This window comes from Dermatophagoides pteronyssinus, unplaced genomic scaffold, assembly GCF_027571235.1.
Source record: "Dermatophagoides pteronyssinus isolate colony J.1.1.1.1 unplaced genomic scaffold, Derpt_VIB-CSIC_2022.12 sq0002, whole genome shotgun sequence".
In the NCBI taxonomy this organism is placed as follows: Eukaryota; Metazoa; Arthropoda; class Arachnida; order Sarcoptiformes; family Pyroglyphidae; genus Dermatophagoides; species Dermatophagoides pteronyssinus.
In genome coordinates, this window is record NW_027461526.1 from 2,365,576 (window position 1) to 2,381,691 (window position 16,116).

A 16,116-nucleotide genomic window follows, 5' to 3' on the forward strand; every position below is an offset into this window, starting at 1 on the left:
TATCAGACAGAAACAATGTTTTATCAATTGAATATTGCACTCGACTAGATTTATCAATCAGTTACTATTTTATTGCAGTAAAAATTTTGATGAGCAAAAGTATTAATATTTATTACATGCACTTTATTAGGACAAATTTTTGTATTGAAACAATGATGTATATTTTTTTAAAAAATAGGTAATGCTCTAACAAACACACCATATTTTGGCGTTTCAGTTATTATTTTTTGTTCAATTGTCAATTCATTTTCAGTACTCGGTCCCGGTACCAGTCTGTATCGAAACAATAGTTTTGCTAAAGCCAATTTGATTTCATATAATGCAAACCGCATTCCAATACAATTACGGGGTCCATTGCCGAATGCTTGAAATGCACTTGGATCATAATTCTTTTTATCACGAAATCTTTCCGGATCAAACACTTCTGGATTAGGCCAATACTCTTCGCAATGATGTAATTGGTATGTCGGTATTCGAATGGTCGAATCTTTCGGGATAATTATATCCTTATAATGATAATCTCCTTTAGTGTTTCGAGTGATGAAAGCTGTGACTGGAGGATAGAATCGCATCGATTCATTGATGACGCATTGCATATATGTCAATTTATTCACCGTATTATAATCAAATTTTTTTTCATTTGCGTAAAGTTCATTAACTTCATCTCGAACTTTATCCTGTATATCTTGACGTGTAACCAGAAAATGTGATATGAATCCTAAGGCCGTACTTGTTGTTTCATAGCCAGCTTCATAGAACAGTACAGCGTTGGAAATTACTTCATCTTTGGTCAATGATTTTGAATTTCGAAATCTTTTTTCATTCATTCTATTATTCTCAACACCAGTAGATTCTTTATCATTTGTCAAAATTTTATCATCGTTTGATATTTCAATGGATAATTTGGAAGAGTTTTCATTCTTGATTTCATCTTCACTAGCTTTAGCGTCTAACATTAATTGCAACAAATCAATGATTTTTATTGGACGAATTTTTCGCAATTGAATAGCTGCTTCAACTAATTTGGCAATGGTGAATTGTGGTGACCAGCCAAAACGTTCGTTTAACACTTCCAATAATCGACGAACCGGATAAAGAATTCGATCTAATTCCGGTAAACACATAAACAACATGAGAAATTTGTTAGGCTTTCTGTCAAATAATAATTTGGCTGCAAGAAAAAATTCATTTTTTGGATTATATTGAACATTAGTATCAATACCAAGTGCAGTTTTAGAGATGACATCAGCTGTGAGTAGTTGAAAATATTCATAAATGTTAAATTCAGTACCTTTTTGCGCTTGTTTATCAATTTTGTCGATAAAAATATCAATTGCCGATTCCATGATCGGTGTGATCATTTTCAATTTCATTGCACTGAATGTTGGAGTAAGAATTGTGCGCGTTTCTTTCCATCGATATCCCTTCGAATCAACTAGATCTTTTGCGAAACGAGGATTAGGGTGAATGCCATATTTGATACCGAAATTTTGTCTATCAGAAAATTTTTCAAAATCTTTTATCTGAAAACGTTTTATTAGTTCAACGTCAATTGTCAATACATTCGGTTTATGACCAACATAATAACCACATGTTTTACCATATTTTTTTATATATTCTCGCGATCTTGTAACATTATCCGAACTGAAAAAATGAAATATATTTCCAGTTATCCAATGGGGTTCAGGTCCATTAATACCATTTCGTTTCAGAATAGTCATTCGTCGTTTTTGTATCACATAGAATATGATGATGATAATGGTGATTGTCAATAATGAAATCAGGGCAAACATAATTATGAAACAACGTTGTTTTTTTTCGTTTCGAATCGAATGAATGTAAATTTTCAAATAAAAACTCACAAAAACTCATTGGTTTTATCTATCCACAATGTTTGCCACATTGATTCATCATCATCATCATCATGAAATCATATCAAATTACACATTGATAATCATAATAAATTTTTATTTAACCATAAAAATTATTCGGGTACAAATGGACTTTGAATATTTGGGAGTTAATTCTGTGTTCTCAATTTCCATCTTTATCCTTGTTAAGATAATGGGTTACATAGTGGAATAGAAGATCGTAACAATATTTATATTCAGTCTGATGAAGGGAAAAAAATAATGATGATGACATTTATTAAATATGCAAAAAATTTTATGAATTAATAAACTGACCATATTTTCAACTAAATGTGGTCGATGTCGACGTACAGTACGCACAGCATTAAAAATGTCCACTTCATTATGTTGAACGACTTGTTCCATTGCAAAATTGGCAGCACAATATACACCGGCTCGTGATTTTCCATTACTTGATTGTAATGACATAGTATGAATGGTCATTATTTGCATATGCATTTTTTTCTAAAGTAAATACTCACTATGAAACAACAATTACTGGACCATAATTAGTTCGTTGACGCCATCGTTCAACCATATTCATCAATTCTACTAAGGCATTGGTTGATGTTGGCACTTTATGATCTAATGGCCAACAGGTAATCTGAAAGAATTGTGTAGTTTTTGGTTCGGCTTTTACACCTGCCATTAATTCGGTTAATGATACTACTTTTTTATTTATCTTAAAAATCCATGTTTTGATTTTCGGATAATGAGCACTTGAAACCATTTCAACACTAAATACTGGGCCATATTTTTGTTTCTTATATCGTTCTAATGGCCAAAAAAATGGATATTCCTTTAACCAATATTAAAGTAATAAAAAAATGAAATCTAATTCTTAATAAAGTCAAAATATTATGATTACATTTGGCATGTTTGGATTATCCAATATAATCACTGAATTACATTCATGATCATAGATTAATGACCATATATCCTGTATGGTACGTTTTAATGGCCATTCTGTTATAATATATTCCTTTGATCGTGTATAACCCTATAGAGGATATTTTTTAGTGATATTTTTGTTTTTTATATTATCGCAATGGCACAAGACTTACATCAACAAAAACAGCATTGATATAATCGGTATTATCATTGCTTTGAAATGACGTCAAATATGGACGAAAATTGTCAGCTAATAGTATGAAAAAGAAAATGGAAAATTTTCATACTACATTTAATAACTATTTAAAAAATGTACTTACGTGGTACTGTAGATACATCACGATTTTTTTCCCGATTTTCAACACGATGTCCACCAGCACAATCACCAATGGTCGGCAATTTGGTCATTTTTTGTATTTTCTATGCAATAAAAAAAATTAATCCATAACAATTTTGTCTGAAGAATATTGTATAACAAACTCTGTATTCCACTTGATATTGATTCAATCCAGTCATTGTACATTTTTGAGATTTAAGTTTAATTTGTGTAGCTAAATCATTCACCGGGAACCATGTTTTACCACAGATATGTGCTTCCTCTAAGGTTTCATAAACAAATTTATACTGATCCTATTTTACAAAAAAATGATTTAATAATAAATAATATTTTTTTAAAATAAAAAAAAAACTAACTCGATTTTCAATCAATCCACGTCTTGCATGTTTGAGTCGTTTGGTATATCCAAATACATCATATAGGCCATCTTCTTCGGCCAATTCTAGATTTGAATCGATGCAAAGAAAAGCACCAGTTCTACCACAACCATTGCTTGAAAGTGAAAAAATGGATTTTTTTTCAATCAAATTTAGAAAACAAAAACAAAAACTTTACCATGAAAACATACCTACAGTGGACAATTGTTGGTCCAACTCTATCGCCTTCATCTTTGATTACTTCCTGTTGATAGATTCGTACACGACGACGAAACTGAAGAATCGAATTTGGAAATGGACATGTATGCGAAGACCAACTGTTGTAATGAAGCTGATAGATGATTCGTACATCATCCTCTTCAATCTCTTCTTCGTATTCGATTTCATCATAAACAGTTGCTGTTGTGAAAGAGGCTTTTTTCGATTTAGTTTTTACACTACCTGTTGTTAATGAATTTTCTAATAATTTTTCTGAATTTAGTTTTTTTGGCTCTCACATCTATACATTCTGATTCTTACTGTTTGTACTATGCGATAGTATTGATTCTTGTGTTGCCCGAGTGCTCGCAGAAAGTCGAGATCGTTTTGATTCACGAAATCGATCTGTCGATTCATTTGCTGTTTCTTGTTCCTGTTCATCTTCGTCTAACATTTCCAATTTTTGATCATTAACTTCTTTATGTAGATTACGAGGTACTAATCGTGTTTTTTTTACTTTTCGTCTCACTAATTGTCCAGGTTTTCGTATTCGCATTGTACGAATAACAAAATCAGCAAGCTGTTCTTCACTCAACAATATCACCTCAATAAGACCATACATTTCAGGTTTATGTTCTTCCATTGGCCAATATTGGCAACATTCAACTCGTATAAAATCAAATACTTTGGTTAACATAACAATCAAAAATGATTGTTGTTCCCATATTAATCTCCAAAAATCCGAAATCGTATATTCATTTGGACCTTGCGCTGCGATATAAGCGTTCGGTTTCAAAATACTCTAATAAACATTAATTAATTGGAATAATAATTTTATCAAAATTGATATATTTCATACATACATCTACATATGATGCATTAATATAATCCGAATCTTCTTCATCCAATGGATCTTTGGACAATACTACACGATTAAAATCATCTAAAACAATCAATGAATTTTTTGAAATTTACCGAAAAAAAAACAAAAAAAAAGTTGAAGAAAATCTTATTATCTTAATAATAATAATAATTTACATGGAACACGATTCGGATATGTATTTTTCAATTCATTTTTAGATTTATGTGCATGTCGAGTACCATGTTTGGTGTAAATTTCATTACGTGATGATGCCTGATTTTAAGAAAATGAATTAAACAAATAACCTAATTTGGGTAATGATGATCATACCTCGAATTCGATTTTAATCAAACATTCATATTTACGTATTTCATTCATATGTTTTTCGAATGTATCAAAATCCATTGGTTGTTTTGGTAAGAATTGATATGCATTGTCCGGATTAGGTTCAATCGGTATAAATCGGCTATTAAATATGGATAGCTGAAGTTTTTTAAACGGTAAAACGGCTGTTGTTGCCGCCTTTTTTAATGTCGGTTTTTTTCGACGATAATGTTTTTTTGTTTTTTTCAGCTTAATCCGAGGTGCCGATTTCATAATATCCGAATCATTTTCAAATAAAACTTCCGGATCCATCAAGTTTAAAGATTGGAAAAGGAAATTATTTTTTGTTTCAATTAAAATTCACCAGATTGAAGAAACATTAAAATTCATTCACACAAAAACAAAACAAATCGATTGCATTGAAAAATCGCAAAGCGAACTTGAATAAAAAATGAACAGAGAATTTTATTATTGTAAAATTTGTGGTATAATTAAACTATACAATCCATTCATTCATTCATCCAGTGCGTCATTTAGTCAGTATACATCACACAAAAAACATGCAAATTTTTTTTCACGGCTACAGAATATTCTGCCCCAATTTCCAACTTTATTTTATGTTTCTATGTCAATAAGCGTTTCCGATTCTCGTTTTTTTTTATGTTTGTTATTCACTTTTGCGCTCCTGCCACAAAAGAGATTTGCAATACAAACAACATTCTGATTTGTCGTTCAAATATTAATGCTATTAATAACCAAACGATAATAGTATCAATGTTATTGTCAATGATTACAATTTTCAGTTGTATTTATTTCTATTCTAAACTTAATCAAACGAAGGTTGATTTCTCTTTCACTATATATCTGCCATCATTCATCATCACACTTGATGATAATGACTTATATTTAAAGAATTTTGTTTTTTAATAAACGTTCGAAAATAAAAATATACTTGATTCGTATAAATTGGGTATTTCTATTCTCTAATATAGAAAAACAATGTGTTTATTTTCAAACACTTTTGATTCATTCATGATTTTTTTTTATTCAATGGTTTTCAATTTTAATAATTAATCATTCTAAAAAAATATGAATCATTCGAATAAAAATAAGCGTAATTTAGATCTTGATCAACATTCCAATGACAAAAGCGATGATCCTGTTAAACGATCAAAGCAGAATGAAGATGATCGTGAAATTGTAGAAAATTTGTCCGATTCAGAGAAAAACGAAATCGATGAAGATGATTATGATGAAAACAATGAAGATGAAGAATTAAGTGATAAAGTAAGTTGAAAAATGATCCATCATAAAAATCTAAATTCGATTTTTTTTTGTTGTTGGAAATATCAGGAAATATCCATTGAATTTACTGCTCATGATCCAATCGAACGTGATTTTCATGGTATTCGATGTCTGTTACAACAGTTATGGCTAAAGGAGAATATAGACATTTCTGAATTGACCGAGTTAGTCATGAAAGATACGATCACTACCGTCATAAAGGTAATTTAGCTTAGACAATTTCGGGATTAATTTTTAAAATATATTTTCAATGATTTAGCAATCGATTGACGAAGACGAGCAACCCGACGAAGATGAACAAAATAATGATGATGAAGATGATGACAACGTATTTGGTGTCATTTCAATCATACCATTTAATAGCCATTTTAATGAAAAGAATTGTGTACAGCAAATCAAGAATTTATTATCGTCATATTTACCTAAAGACAACGACATTTCTCGTAAACTAAACCATTCAGATGCTAAATGTGCTTTAATTATAAACGAACGATTCGTTAATCTACCATCACAAATATCTGTTCCTTGTTATCAACAACTATTAGCCGAATTGAAACAACAAACAACATCAAGCAAATTCGAATTCGATCATATTATTATGATTTCGAAACTTTCGAAGAATCAAAATGATTTATTCTATACTAATGATGAAGATGAAATCTTTAGTGAACGAGCCGAAACTCAATTCGAATATTCCGTATCCAAGCAATCGGATACTCATTCAATAGATTGGAATGATGATGAAAAAACATTCGAACCATATCGTAAGCTGCTTCTATTAACCAAAGAACGATGGATTGAAACTATAAATTTTCTAAAGAATTTATTCTAAATTTTTATATAGAAAATCTTTTCCGTAATATTGATATATCGATTCCTTAATGATTATCCACCTAATAATGTTCTAAAATCACACAATAAATGTTTAAATCAACTTCAATAAATGTAATTATTCATTTGTTTTGATGGTTCATGAGACTAACAAATAAATAAAAAAATTTAAGCTTTGCGCAGTGGCAGTACCGCAAGCAATGAGCTTTTAGCGAGCTGCGGTTATTGCTAGTTGAAAACTAAACCCAATTCCCCGCCATTTAATCGTGTAATACCGATTAGATAGGCAATTTTTGGAGGCCTATCGGCCTTTCATTTTACGAATTTAAAAAAAGGGAGCACAATTAAATTTGATGATACAAGTTTTTGTATGTAAATGATGCAGACATTTGTATCGTATTTTACGAATGGTTTTTATTAACGATTTCTATGATCATATGTTTTTTTATGTTTTTGAACAAATTCCACGCGAGTAAATATACTCATCAAATCAAATAATGTTGAATCTTATCCGGCCTACGTTTGCAAATGTTTCTCTTCGATTATCACAACAAAACATTCTTTTTCAACAAGTACGAGAAAATGTTCGTTGGTATTTTGAACGTTGTTCGGAGGTAAAACGTATTCGTAAACATGGATGGAAGAAAAGAATTTCGACACCAAGTGGCCGTCAGATTATTATGCGTCGAATATTGAAAGATCGTCATGTTCTATCCCATTAAATGTATTTTTTAAATTGATAATAATAATTAGATAATACCGAAAAATAATCAAAATGTTGAAATTTTGAAAATAAAATAAGAATTTCTGATAATAAACATAAATAAATGAAATAATTTGATTAATCAATTGAGAATGTTGATTTAGCGATTTTTTCGCTGTTTAACAGGCCGGTGATCCTGATTATTGTTGCACAAGTATTTTCCGCAAAATAAACTAACGAAATAAGTCATTGAATAGAGAAATAATGATGAAATGTAGAATAAAGTAACAAATGTACTATTCATTTGATCAAGAAAAGGATAGACCCAGAAACCCATTGCCATGCGAAGATATAATGACCAAATGGCATATGTTATAACGAATGTAAAGAATATGAAGAAACCTTTACGTGTTTGGGGTGGTTTGTGTTTGCCAACAAACAATTCCATTATAGTCAAAATGGCAATCATCGTATGCTAATGGAGCCAGAAAAAAATGCATAAAATGAAAACGTAACTAAAGGATGTTTTTGTTGTGATAAACTTACAGTCGAATGATTAAGCCATGGTGGATAGTATGGATCCATACTAGCGGGCAAAACTAATTCACGATCGATAGCCCATAAAATCCAAAATGATGATGATACTATCCATGATATGGGCAATGCCAATGCATAAAAGATCAGATCGATAAAATTTTTCAATCGACGGCTATCGAAAAGTTGATTAATCAACAGAAGAAAAAAGAAGCCAGTTTGAAGAAGCTTTAGATTTGGTAAATAGATGGAAATCAAATCAAATTAAATAGATGATCTATTTAACATTATACTACTATATTTACCAGATCCCAATAAGTCAAATAAATCAAAGGACCAAATAGTTTTCGTTCAGGTGATAAAAATGGAGGTTGAACGATATATTGCCAATAGATTGAAAATAAATAGATCAGAAATGATAATATTCGTACAATGGTTAGAAATTTTTCAGCCATTTTACATATGTGTGTGTGTGTGTTCGAATGAGGAAATCAATAAAATGATTTTTTTTTCAATTTTATCTGTGAATGCTGAAAGTAATTTTTTTTGTTTGTTATTTCCTCTAATCATTTTTTTTGTCAAGTTCTTTAGCTAAAATAGTACTCATCAGACCAAACGTGTTTTTTTCTCGTTCTGTATAATTAATGAACGAATATTTTGCCAAACAAAGAATTTTGCAATTCGATTATATTGCAAAAATTGCCATTAAATAATTGGAATTTTTGCGCCATCTTTTATCAGATTTTAATGTCTTATTTCAAATGTTATGATGTTTTTTTAATCATTGATTTTATCTGCAATTCAAATTCTTTGATCGATAACAAACCAAAATATTATCGAAATTTATTTAATATCGGTTATAATGGTCATTATTTATTGATTTTTTTTTGTTGCTAATTTTGACTGTCGAACTAAATGTACATGATAATTGAAAATGAATGAGAAAAAAAAGAGATATCATCATGAAAAAATAGGAGATAATAATAAATGCAAGTAAGAAAAGGAAATGTGTGAAAAAAAACAAATGTAGATGAAAATTAATATTTAATTCAAATTGATTTTTTGTTGTTGTTGTTTTGTTTGGTAAGGTCATCGATTTGAGATTCTACGGTTCCAAACGGTTACGGCGGAAACATTTATCTGGCAGAGATTGACGAATTTTAGCGATATTCGCCACATCGGCAGCCAATTTATCCAATTCATCCTCGTAATTATGTATCGATTTTTTCTGTTCTTCATTCAATTTTTCCAAATGCATAACACGGCTATCTAAATCGGCTGTACGAAATTCACGTTCAGCATCACGTAATCGTTGTTCTAAATCTGAAAGGTTATTCTCATCCATATCTTCCATTGAATCTGTGTATTTTTATTTTGAAAAAGTTTATTTTTTTAATATTCACAACATTTTTAATGAAAACTTACTTAAATCTTTGAGTATTTTATCCACGGTATACGTTGCATTTTGAACTTTTTTAATAGCATCCATTGCGCTTGTTTTAGCCGTATTAGCTTTACGCAAAGCGTCATCAACAAGGCTTTCATCTTGTTCAGCTTGTTGTTCATACGATTTCATCTTGTCCGATGTTCGATCAACATCTCGTGACAATTCGGCTGATCGAACGAATAGATCATCCGCTTTATCGGTCAATTGTTTTGCAGTACGTAAAGCCATATTCGAAGCTTGTGATACATGTTCAGCTTTTTCTTCGGCCACTTTTGCGGTTTCTTTAGCATTTGATGCTTCGATTAATGCTGAATTCAATGATTTTAATGAATCATCAGATTTACGTATAATATCATCGATTTCTCTTTCTATTTCAGGCACACGATCCATAGCTTTATTGGCCTTTTCTTTGCTTGATTGAACATGTATGTCGAATTCTTTCAATGTTTTTAATGTATTTTTCGCATCATCTAGAATATTATTACCATTCTGTACGGCTTCTTGTGTCATATTGTATGCCATATCGGCACGCGTCAATAGATCATCCAAAGTTTGTTGTTTACGTTCGGCATCTTCAAACAAAAGTCGACCATCATTCAAACGATTTCCTGTACTGTTAAGTAATTCTTCATGTGTTTTAAGCATATTATCAGCATCTATATGAGCTTGTTTAGCCTTATTAATTATATGAATAGCTTCATCTTTGTATTGAGATGCATTCAGATCTGGAACAAAAATATTGCTCACATCAGCAGCCAAATTCAATGCATCTTGATTAGCTTTTTCCGCATCTTTATGCACATCTTGCGATAATTTAATTGTCATTTGATATTGTTCTTTTACTTCACTTAATTTATCTTTCAATTTTTCCAACTCTTCTTTATTAGCTTTTTGAGTGTTGATAGCATCTTTGGCCAAATTGTATGCCGTTTCAGAAATGTTTCTTGCATCTTTGAATTTATTAATAATTCGTTCAGCTTCAGTTTCATGTCCGTCGGCTAATAATCGAGACTCGCGAGCTATTTCAGACATTCTTTCCGATTGTGAACCATATTTTTCTGCACGCATTCTTGCTTTTTCTAATGATCGTCGACCATCATTTTCTAAATGATTGCGTGCATTGTTCAGATCGATTTCTGCAGCATTAACAATCTCCTGTGCATTTGTGATGTTTTTCGTACCATAATTAATTTGATTATTGATAAAATTCATTTGATTTTCAATTTTTTTAGTCATATCCTGAACTTTTCGGATACGATTTTTTATCTGTTCCAATTGAGCAACAAGAGAATCATCATCAATTTGAGCATCTTTAGCTTCTTGAAGTAATTGTTTTACAGCATTCATTACTTCATTCAATTGACGTTCGAAATTCGAATCTTCGACAGCCAGTGGATTTTGTTCGATTTCATCCAATAAAGTTTTAAGACCAGCTACTTTAACTCTATGAGCAGCGATTGATTCTTGTACCAATGTATAACATGGTGGACAATCAACACATCCGGCTTCTTTGTTATATTTATTTTCCTGACAACGTTGGCATTGTTTGCCTTCAACATTTTCACGACATTTACATTGACCAGTAATTGAATCGCATTGTTGTTCTAATGAACCAATCGGATCGCAATCACATTTTTGGCAACCATTTGGACCGAATCCATAATAGTTTGGCAAACATTGATCGCAATGTTTTCCAGTGACACCCGGTTTACAATTACATTGTCCAGAACGATTATCACAAAGAAGATTTTCTGAACCGATTTCATTACAATCACAAGCTTTACAACCTTCGTTAGAATCCAGATCCCAATAACCATCGACGCAGGCATCACATTGTCTTCCAGCTACATTTGGTTTACATCGACATTTACCAGTTACGCTGTTGCAAGTGAAAAAATTCTGCGTTGAAAAGAAATTCTTCAGATATCCTTGACGTTTAGCTTCTTCATAGTCGAAATAGTTATCCTCGGAGATTGTTCCGAATGGATAACAAGCACAAGCTTTGCAATCGCCACGTGGAATAGATAGTGCCGATCCATAATGTCCAGGTAGACATTTTTCACAACTATTACCCCATGTATTGTAAATACATTTTAAACATTGTCCTGTTACTGAATTACAATTACCAATGGCATTTGGATCAATGTTTCCATTACAATCACATTTTTCACATTTTGAATCTTCTGATCGCATTCGATAACCATCCACACATTTCTCACAAAGACGACCTTATAATATTTAAAGAATCGTATTAGATTTTTTTTTGAAATTAATTATTAAGAAAAATATTTTTTAGGTGGGATTGAAAGACCCATTGAAAAAAAATGAAAAAAATGAAAATACCTCCATAGCCTTCTGGACAGTTTAGACAAGCGATCTGTTCGTCAGGTAGAATGGCACATTCACCAGAATTTGGGCAAGGACATAGTTTGCAATCATTTTCTGTGCCCTGTAGTGCATTACCATAATAACCTGGCGCACAACGATCGCATGCATCTCCAGCTGTATTATGCTGACAACTACATCGACCTTTGTTCCATCACCAATTATTGTTAGTTTTAGATATACGTAATAAGAAAGAAAAAAACCGATTCCCCAGGAAATTTGAATTATTATAGTTATATTGCATGTTAATCCCAAATGGAAATTAGACCAAAGTTCATTGAAAAAAATCAAAATAAAGAAAAATCAAAGAAAAAGATTTAAAAATTTTTCGACTTACCCGATTCACTGTCACAATATTCACCATGTTGATTACATTTACACGGGACACATTTAGCTGCTTTACCACCACGTGGTGGATCATGTTTGAAACCAGCTGTACATGATTCACAATGTTGACCAGTATGACCATCCGGACATGAACATGTTTCGACCCAAGTTGCCTGATTTGATCCTGGACTTGCAATAGCTGTTTCAAGCATTACTTCATCAATAAAACCCGAACCCATATCCGAATATGTCGCTTTGATCTTAACGGCCGTAATATTGGCTAACAATGCAATAAAATCTCGTGAATTCAATTGTGGACTCCATCCATAAACCATATCTTCGTTTAAACGGAATCGAAAAGTTTGCATTCGATAAGTAGGTAATGGATTTCCTTGTGCAAAAATAGGTGATGAAATTTTGATGCCATTTCCTTCAATGACCACATCTTCAATGGTTGAAAGAATGTTTCCTTTACCACCAGTAATCTGAAGATTAAATGTCAGGTTTCGATTGTATGAATATTTTTTATCGTCCAAAAATTTATGCGGTGCATGAAAATACAATGTATTATCATGAAAACTTGATGTAGCTCCAATATTTTGTCCAAGACTATTATATTGAATCGGTATGTCATTTCCATATTTATCTTTGACAATCCATCGTTCGGAATCACGATTGAATGTACTTTCGATTAAATAAATGGAATAGCCTTTTGAACTTGTACATTGATTTGAATGTCCATAACAGAAACAAGCAATACAGCCAAGATCATTGTTAAGTTGAAGATCAAAAAATCCCGGTTTACAACGATCACATTTTTCACCTTCAACATTTTTCTTACAACGACATTTACCTTTGTTATCACACAAAGGAACATTATCCTGGCTTCCTTCTACACTACAACCACAAGGTCTACAACCATTATGGCTAAAATCAAAATAATTTGATGCACAACGATCACATCGTTGTCCTTCGACACCAGGTTTGCAAATACATTGACCTGTGCTCGAACATTGTAGACTAACTGAACCAATCGGATCACAGTTACATGCCAAACATCGATTCGTTTCAAGATCAGTATAGTAATTTTCTTTACATCGTTCACAATTCGGTCCATCAGTATCATCGGCACAATCAATACAATGACCACCGTGTCCTGTACGTCTCCATAAAACCTCATCGAAATAACATTTTTTTGATCGGCCATTACAGTTGCAAGCTTAAATTAGAATTAGATAAAAATTGTAAAAAAATTGATTGTTATAAGAATAAAAAGAAAAAATATATAAAATCAAAATCATAGAATACATTGCCATTGTTGACCGGTCCAAACTTTAACCTCATGTGTACTACTAATAGTCGAATAGGTTTTTGGTTGTGCTGATATTATACAAATCGCACTTGTTAGTAATAACAAAGAATGAATCCATAACAACATGATTACAGAATCAATCGACTATGTTTTTTTAATGAACACAATATTTTCACAAAAAAAAATATATAATTTTTGAATTCAAAAAGAAATTAAAACATTTAATCTTTTCGTATAAATTTTTTCATTTTCTTATTTATGAAAATTATTAAAATCAATTCGTATCGACTTTCGCTTCTTCGAACTAAACTTATCAGCTTCACAAATTCGAATGTTTATGGTAATAGAAATTGCTTAAAAAAAAGCGTGGGTGATTATGGTCACCACCTTGATATGAAATCTATTGCCATACATAGCCATAATTGCGCGGGCAGCTAAATGATCAATGAAAGATGCTTTTGACGAAGAGCAACAGGTCTTAATAAATTACGTTTTTTCTTAAGATTCATTTTTTTTTGCATCTACTTATGGATTTATGGATTAAATGATACTTACGTTGACAAGCATAGGCATTTTTGGTGGTAGCTCGACGCCATGGTTGATCATTATAGAATGGTAGACATTTTTCACAATCAAAACCATCAGTATTATGTTCACATTGACAAACTAAACGTCGTTGACCATTCTGATAGTTGTTAGGAGGTATTATACATCGATTCGAATGCCCATTACATTTGCAACTGATTGATGGAACAATAACTATTATAATCACACTACAAATCAAAAAATAGTATTCACTTACATTCCACCAATCGAAAGATCAGATATTGCATAATAATATGAACGAAGCACTTGTTCATCACCAAATATTTCATCGCCAAATGTATTCATATTGTCCAAAACAATCAGAATATCGGTGGCAGTTACAAATTCCTAACATACAATACGCAAGAGTATATAGTTATAATGATATAGATTCGAGAATAATTGGGCTATACCTGTAATCGTTCATTGCTTTCAAAATGAGTTGCATTTGGTCGACCTTCCAATGTGGTAAATACGACATTTCCGCCTGTCAATGGTGAAATGTCACTGAATTCTTTCGTACACATGGCCTGAGTTTCATCAAATTGACTAGAATATGCACGATCAGATACGTTATAAGTTTGTAGACAATTCGAACTATAATATTGGAATGGTATCCATGGCCCATCTTCAGATGTACGTTTGTATATCGCAAAACTTTCAGCACGTGGCGAATAGAACAAAAGTCTTACATAAGTAATTTCAAATGCTTTGCCTAACGGTACGGTGATGTTCACCTGTTTGACACCTTCCATCATTGTTTCACTTTGCCACCATGTTATACGATTCATTTGATCAACATCGATCATAAATTCGGGAGGATGTGCAAGTGCCGGATTTTGTGCATCACAAATTTCACATGTTTTACGCGTTGTTCCAGCTGCTCCGGTTTGAAAACAATATTGACTAAAACCATTCAAACCGCAAGTATTGGTTGCTTCAATCGGGGCATTATAGGCTGCATTGACAAATTCTGGTGCACATTTTAATGGTCGATTTGATTGATCATAACAACTAGAACTTGGATTCGGTACCGGACCCGGATATCTTAGCTGTGGAAATATATTATTATTGTTATTATAATAATTTGTGCCACTAGCTCCATTTCTATAAGGCTGATTTGATTGATAATATGGTTTCGTATATGGAAGAGGATCATAACGATTTTGGCCAAGGACCACTGAAAACAGTATGAATAATAATAGAATCAATGTTCTCATCATCATTATGGTTGTCGGACAAACAAACAAAACAGAAATGGCCACACACTTGTCACTTCAGAAAAAAGATTTGATCGAAAAAAATGATGATTGATGAAAAATTAATTTGAATTTCAACATTGATACATTGTCTGAAAAAGGTTATGATCGATAAATACGATCTTCGAACGGAAATGGCAGTGATTGTTTATTGCAAACTGATAATTCAAAATTGATTTTAAACTAAAAACTAGAAAAAATTTAGTGTTTTGTGTGAGGGAGAAAAAGAAGAGGATCTAAATTTTTTTGAAACAGGGGATGAAAACTAAAGACAAAGACATGAGGTATTGATCATCTTAAATAAAATGGTAGTGGTCTAATCATTGCTCAGTTCTAATTATCACCAAATAAATTTAGACATTTTTTCGGTTCTTGAAAAAAGCGAAAAATCTGTTCATTCCAACACACACTATAGATAGGCTCATCATCTAAAATTACTTGTTCATATGTGTTATTATCCATCGATTTATATCATGGGTGCTAAAATTATACCAAAATCCCTTTTTCTTAAAAGAAAAAGTTCTTAGCC

General features: G+C 31.6%; 5 protein-coding genes and 1 non-coding gene across 9 annotated transcripts; 2 read left to right on the plus strand and 4 right to left on the minus strand.

The window, feature by feature from the left end:
* Positions 1-49: 49 nt before the first annotated feature.
* Positions 50-1,870, minus strand: LOC113799821 (cytochrome P450 3A2-like). Its single transcript, XM_027350521.2, has one exon. It carries the CDS (start codon positions 1,791-1,793, stop codon positions 168-170), a length of 1,626 nt encoding a protein of 541 aa, XP_027206322.2. The 5' UTR covers positions 1,794-1,870; the 3' UTR covers positions 50-167.
* Positions 1,871-1,947: 77 nt separating this feature from the next.
* On the minus strand, positions 1,948-5,350 carry Ptp36E (protein tyrosine phosphatase 36E). Its single transcript, XM_075824640.1, is given in 12 exon segments — positions 1,948-2,112; positions 2,187-2,322; positions 2,393-2,709; positions 2,779-2,910; positions 2,975-3,051; positions 3,122-3,221; positions 3,282-3,431; positions 3,495-3,630; positions 3,707-4,515; positions 4,577-4,656; positions 4,752-4,848; positions 4,906-5,350. Coding segments are annotated over 12 exon segments (2,418 nt in total). The 5' UTR covers positions 5,212-5,350; the 3' UTR covers positions 1,948-2,034.
* Positions 5,351-5,886: 536 nt separating this feature from the next.
* On the plus strand, positions 5,887-7,350 carry LOC113788487 (protein BCCIP homolog). 2 transcript variants are annotated; one of them, XM_075824644.1, is made up of 4 exons: positions 5,887-6,186; positions 6,253-6,405; positions 6,464-6,968; positions 7,049-7,350. In XM_075824644.1, the coding sequence occupies exons 1-4, from the start codon at positions 5,989-5,991 to the stop codon at positions 7,084-7,086; spliced, it is 894 nt and encodes a 297-aa protein (XP_075680759.1). In that variant the 5' UTR covers positions 5,887-5,988; the 3' UTR covers positions 7,087-7,350. The 2 variants fall into 2 exon arrangements, with proteins under 2 accessions (XP_075680759.1, XP_027193746.1); XM_027337945.2 differs by lacking the exon at positions 7,049-7,350 and having other exon boundaries at positions 5,888-6,186; positions 6,464-7,042.
* Positions 7,207-7,345, plus strand: LOC113792392 (U4 spliceosomal RNA). The gene has a single exon (XR_003474798.1). It is a non-coding gene; the product is annotated as a U4 spliceosomal RNA (small nuclear RNA).
* A 372-nt stretch (positions 7,351-7,722) lies between the features above and the next one.
* On the minus strand, positions 7,723-8,915 carry LOC113788623 (androgen-induced gene 1 protein-like). Its single transcript, XM_027338093.2, has 3 exons — positions 8,578-8,915; positions 8,285-8,500; positions 7,723-8,213 (listed from the first exon to the last, which is right to left on the minus strand). Exons 1-3 carry the CDS (start codon positions 8,725-8,727, stop codon positions 7,899-7,901), a joined length of 681 nt encoding a protein of 226 aa, XP_027193894.2. The 5' UTR covers positions 8,728-8,915; the 3' UTR covers positions 7,723-7,898.
* Positions 8,916-9,078: 163 nt separating this feature from the next.
* LanB2 (laminin subunit gamma-1) lies at positions 9,079-15,819 on the minus strand. 3 transcript variants are annotated; one of them, XM_027350097.2, is made up of 7 exons: positions 14,742-15,819; positions 14,546-14,676; positions 14,299-14,483; positions 12,442-13,650; positions 12,063-12,248; positions 9,698-11,947; positions 9,079-9,631 (listed from the first exon to the last, which is right to left on the minus strand). In XM_027350097.2, exons 1-7 carry the CDS (start codon positions 15,552-15,554, stop codon positions 9,378-9,380), a joined length of 5,028 nt encoding a protein of 1,675 aa, XP_027205898.1. In that variant the 5' UTR covers positions 15,555-15,819; the 3' UTR covers positions 9,079-9,377. The 3 variants fall into 3 exon arrangements, with proteins under 3 accessions (XP_027205898.1, XP_027205906.1, XP_027205915.1); XM_027350105.2 differs by lacking the exon at positions 12,063-12,248; XM_027350114.2 differs by lacking the exons at positions 14,299-14,483; positions 14,546-14,676; positions 14,742-15,819 and adding an exon at positions 13,740-14,043.
* Positions 15,820-16,116: the final 297 nt, after the last annotated feature.

Excerpts from the sequence above, each read along its gene's own strand:
- LOC113799821 (XM_027350521.2), bottom strand. The coding sequence starts at position 1,793 with ATGTTTGCCCTGATTTCATTATTGACAATCACCATTATCATCATCATA.
- LOC113788487 (XM_027337945.2), top strand. The coding sequence starts at position 5,989 with ATGAATCATTCGAATAAAAATAAGCGTAATTTAGATCTTGATCAACAT. Across the intron at positions 6,187-6,252 it reads ATGAAGAATTAAGTGATAAA|GAAATATCCATTGAATTTAC; the intron begins GTAAGTTGAAAA and ends TGGAAATATCAG. Across the intron at positions 6,406-6,463 it reads CGATCACTACCGTCATAAAG|CAATCGATTGACGAAGACGA; the intron begins GTAATTTAGCTT and ends TCAATGATTTAG.
- LOC113788623 (XM_027338093.2), bottom strand. The coding sequence starts at position 8,727 with ATGGCTGAAAAATTTCTAACCATTGTACGAATATTATCATTTCTGATC. Across the intron at positions 8,501-8,577 it reads ATTTGACTTATTGGGATCTG|CTTCTTCAAACTGGCTTCTT; the intron begins GTAAATATAGTA and ends CCAAATCTAAAG. Across the intron at positions 8,214-8,284 it reads CATGGCTTAATCATTCGACT|CATACGATGATTGCCATTTT; the intron begins GTAAGTTTATCA and ends TGGCTCCATTAG.
- LanB2 (XM_027350097.2), bottom strand. The coding sequence starts at position 15,554 with ATGATGATGAGAACATTGATTCTATTATTATTCATACTGTTTTCAGTG. Across the intron at positions 14,677-14,741 it reads AAAGCAATGAACGATTACAG|GAATTTGTAACTGCCACCGA; the intron begins GTATAGCCCAAT and ends ATTGTATGTTAG. Across the intron at positions 12,249-12,441 it reads ATATTGTGACAGTGAATCGG|GTCGATGTAGTTGTCAGCAT; the intron begins GTAAGTCGAAAA and ends GATGGAACAAAG.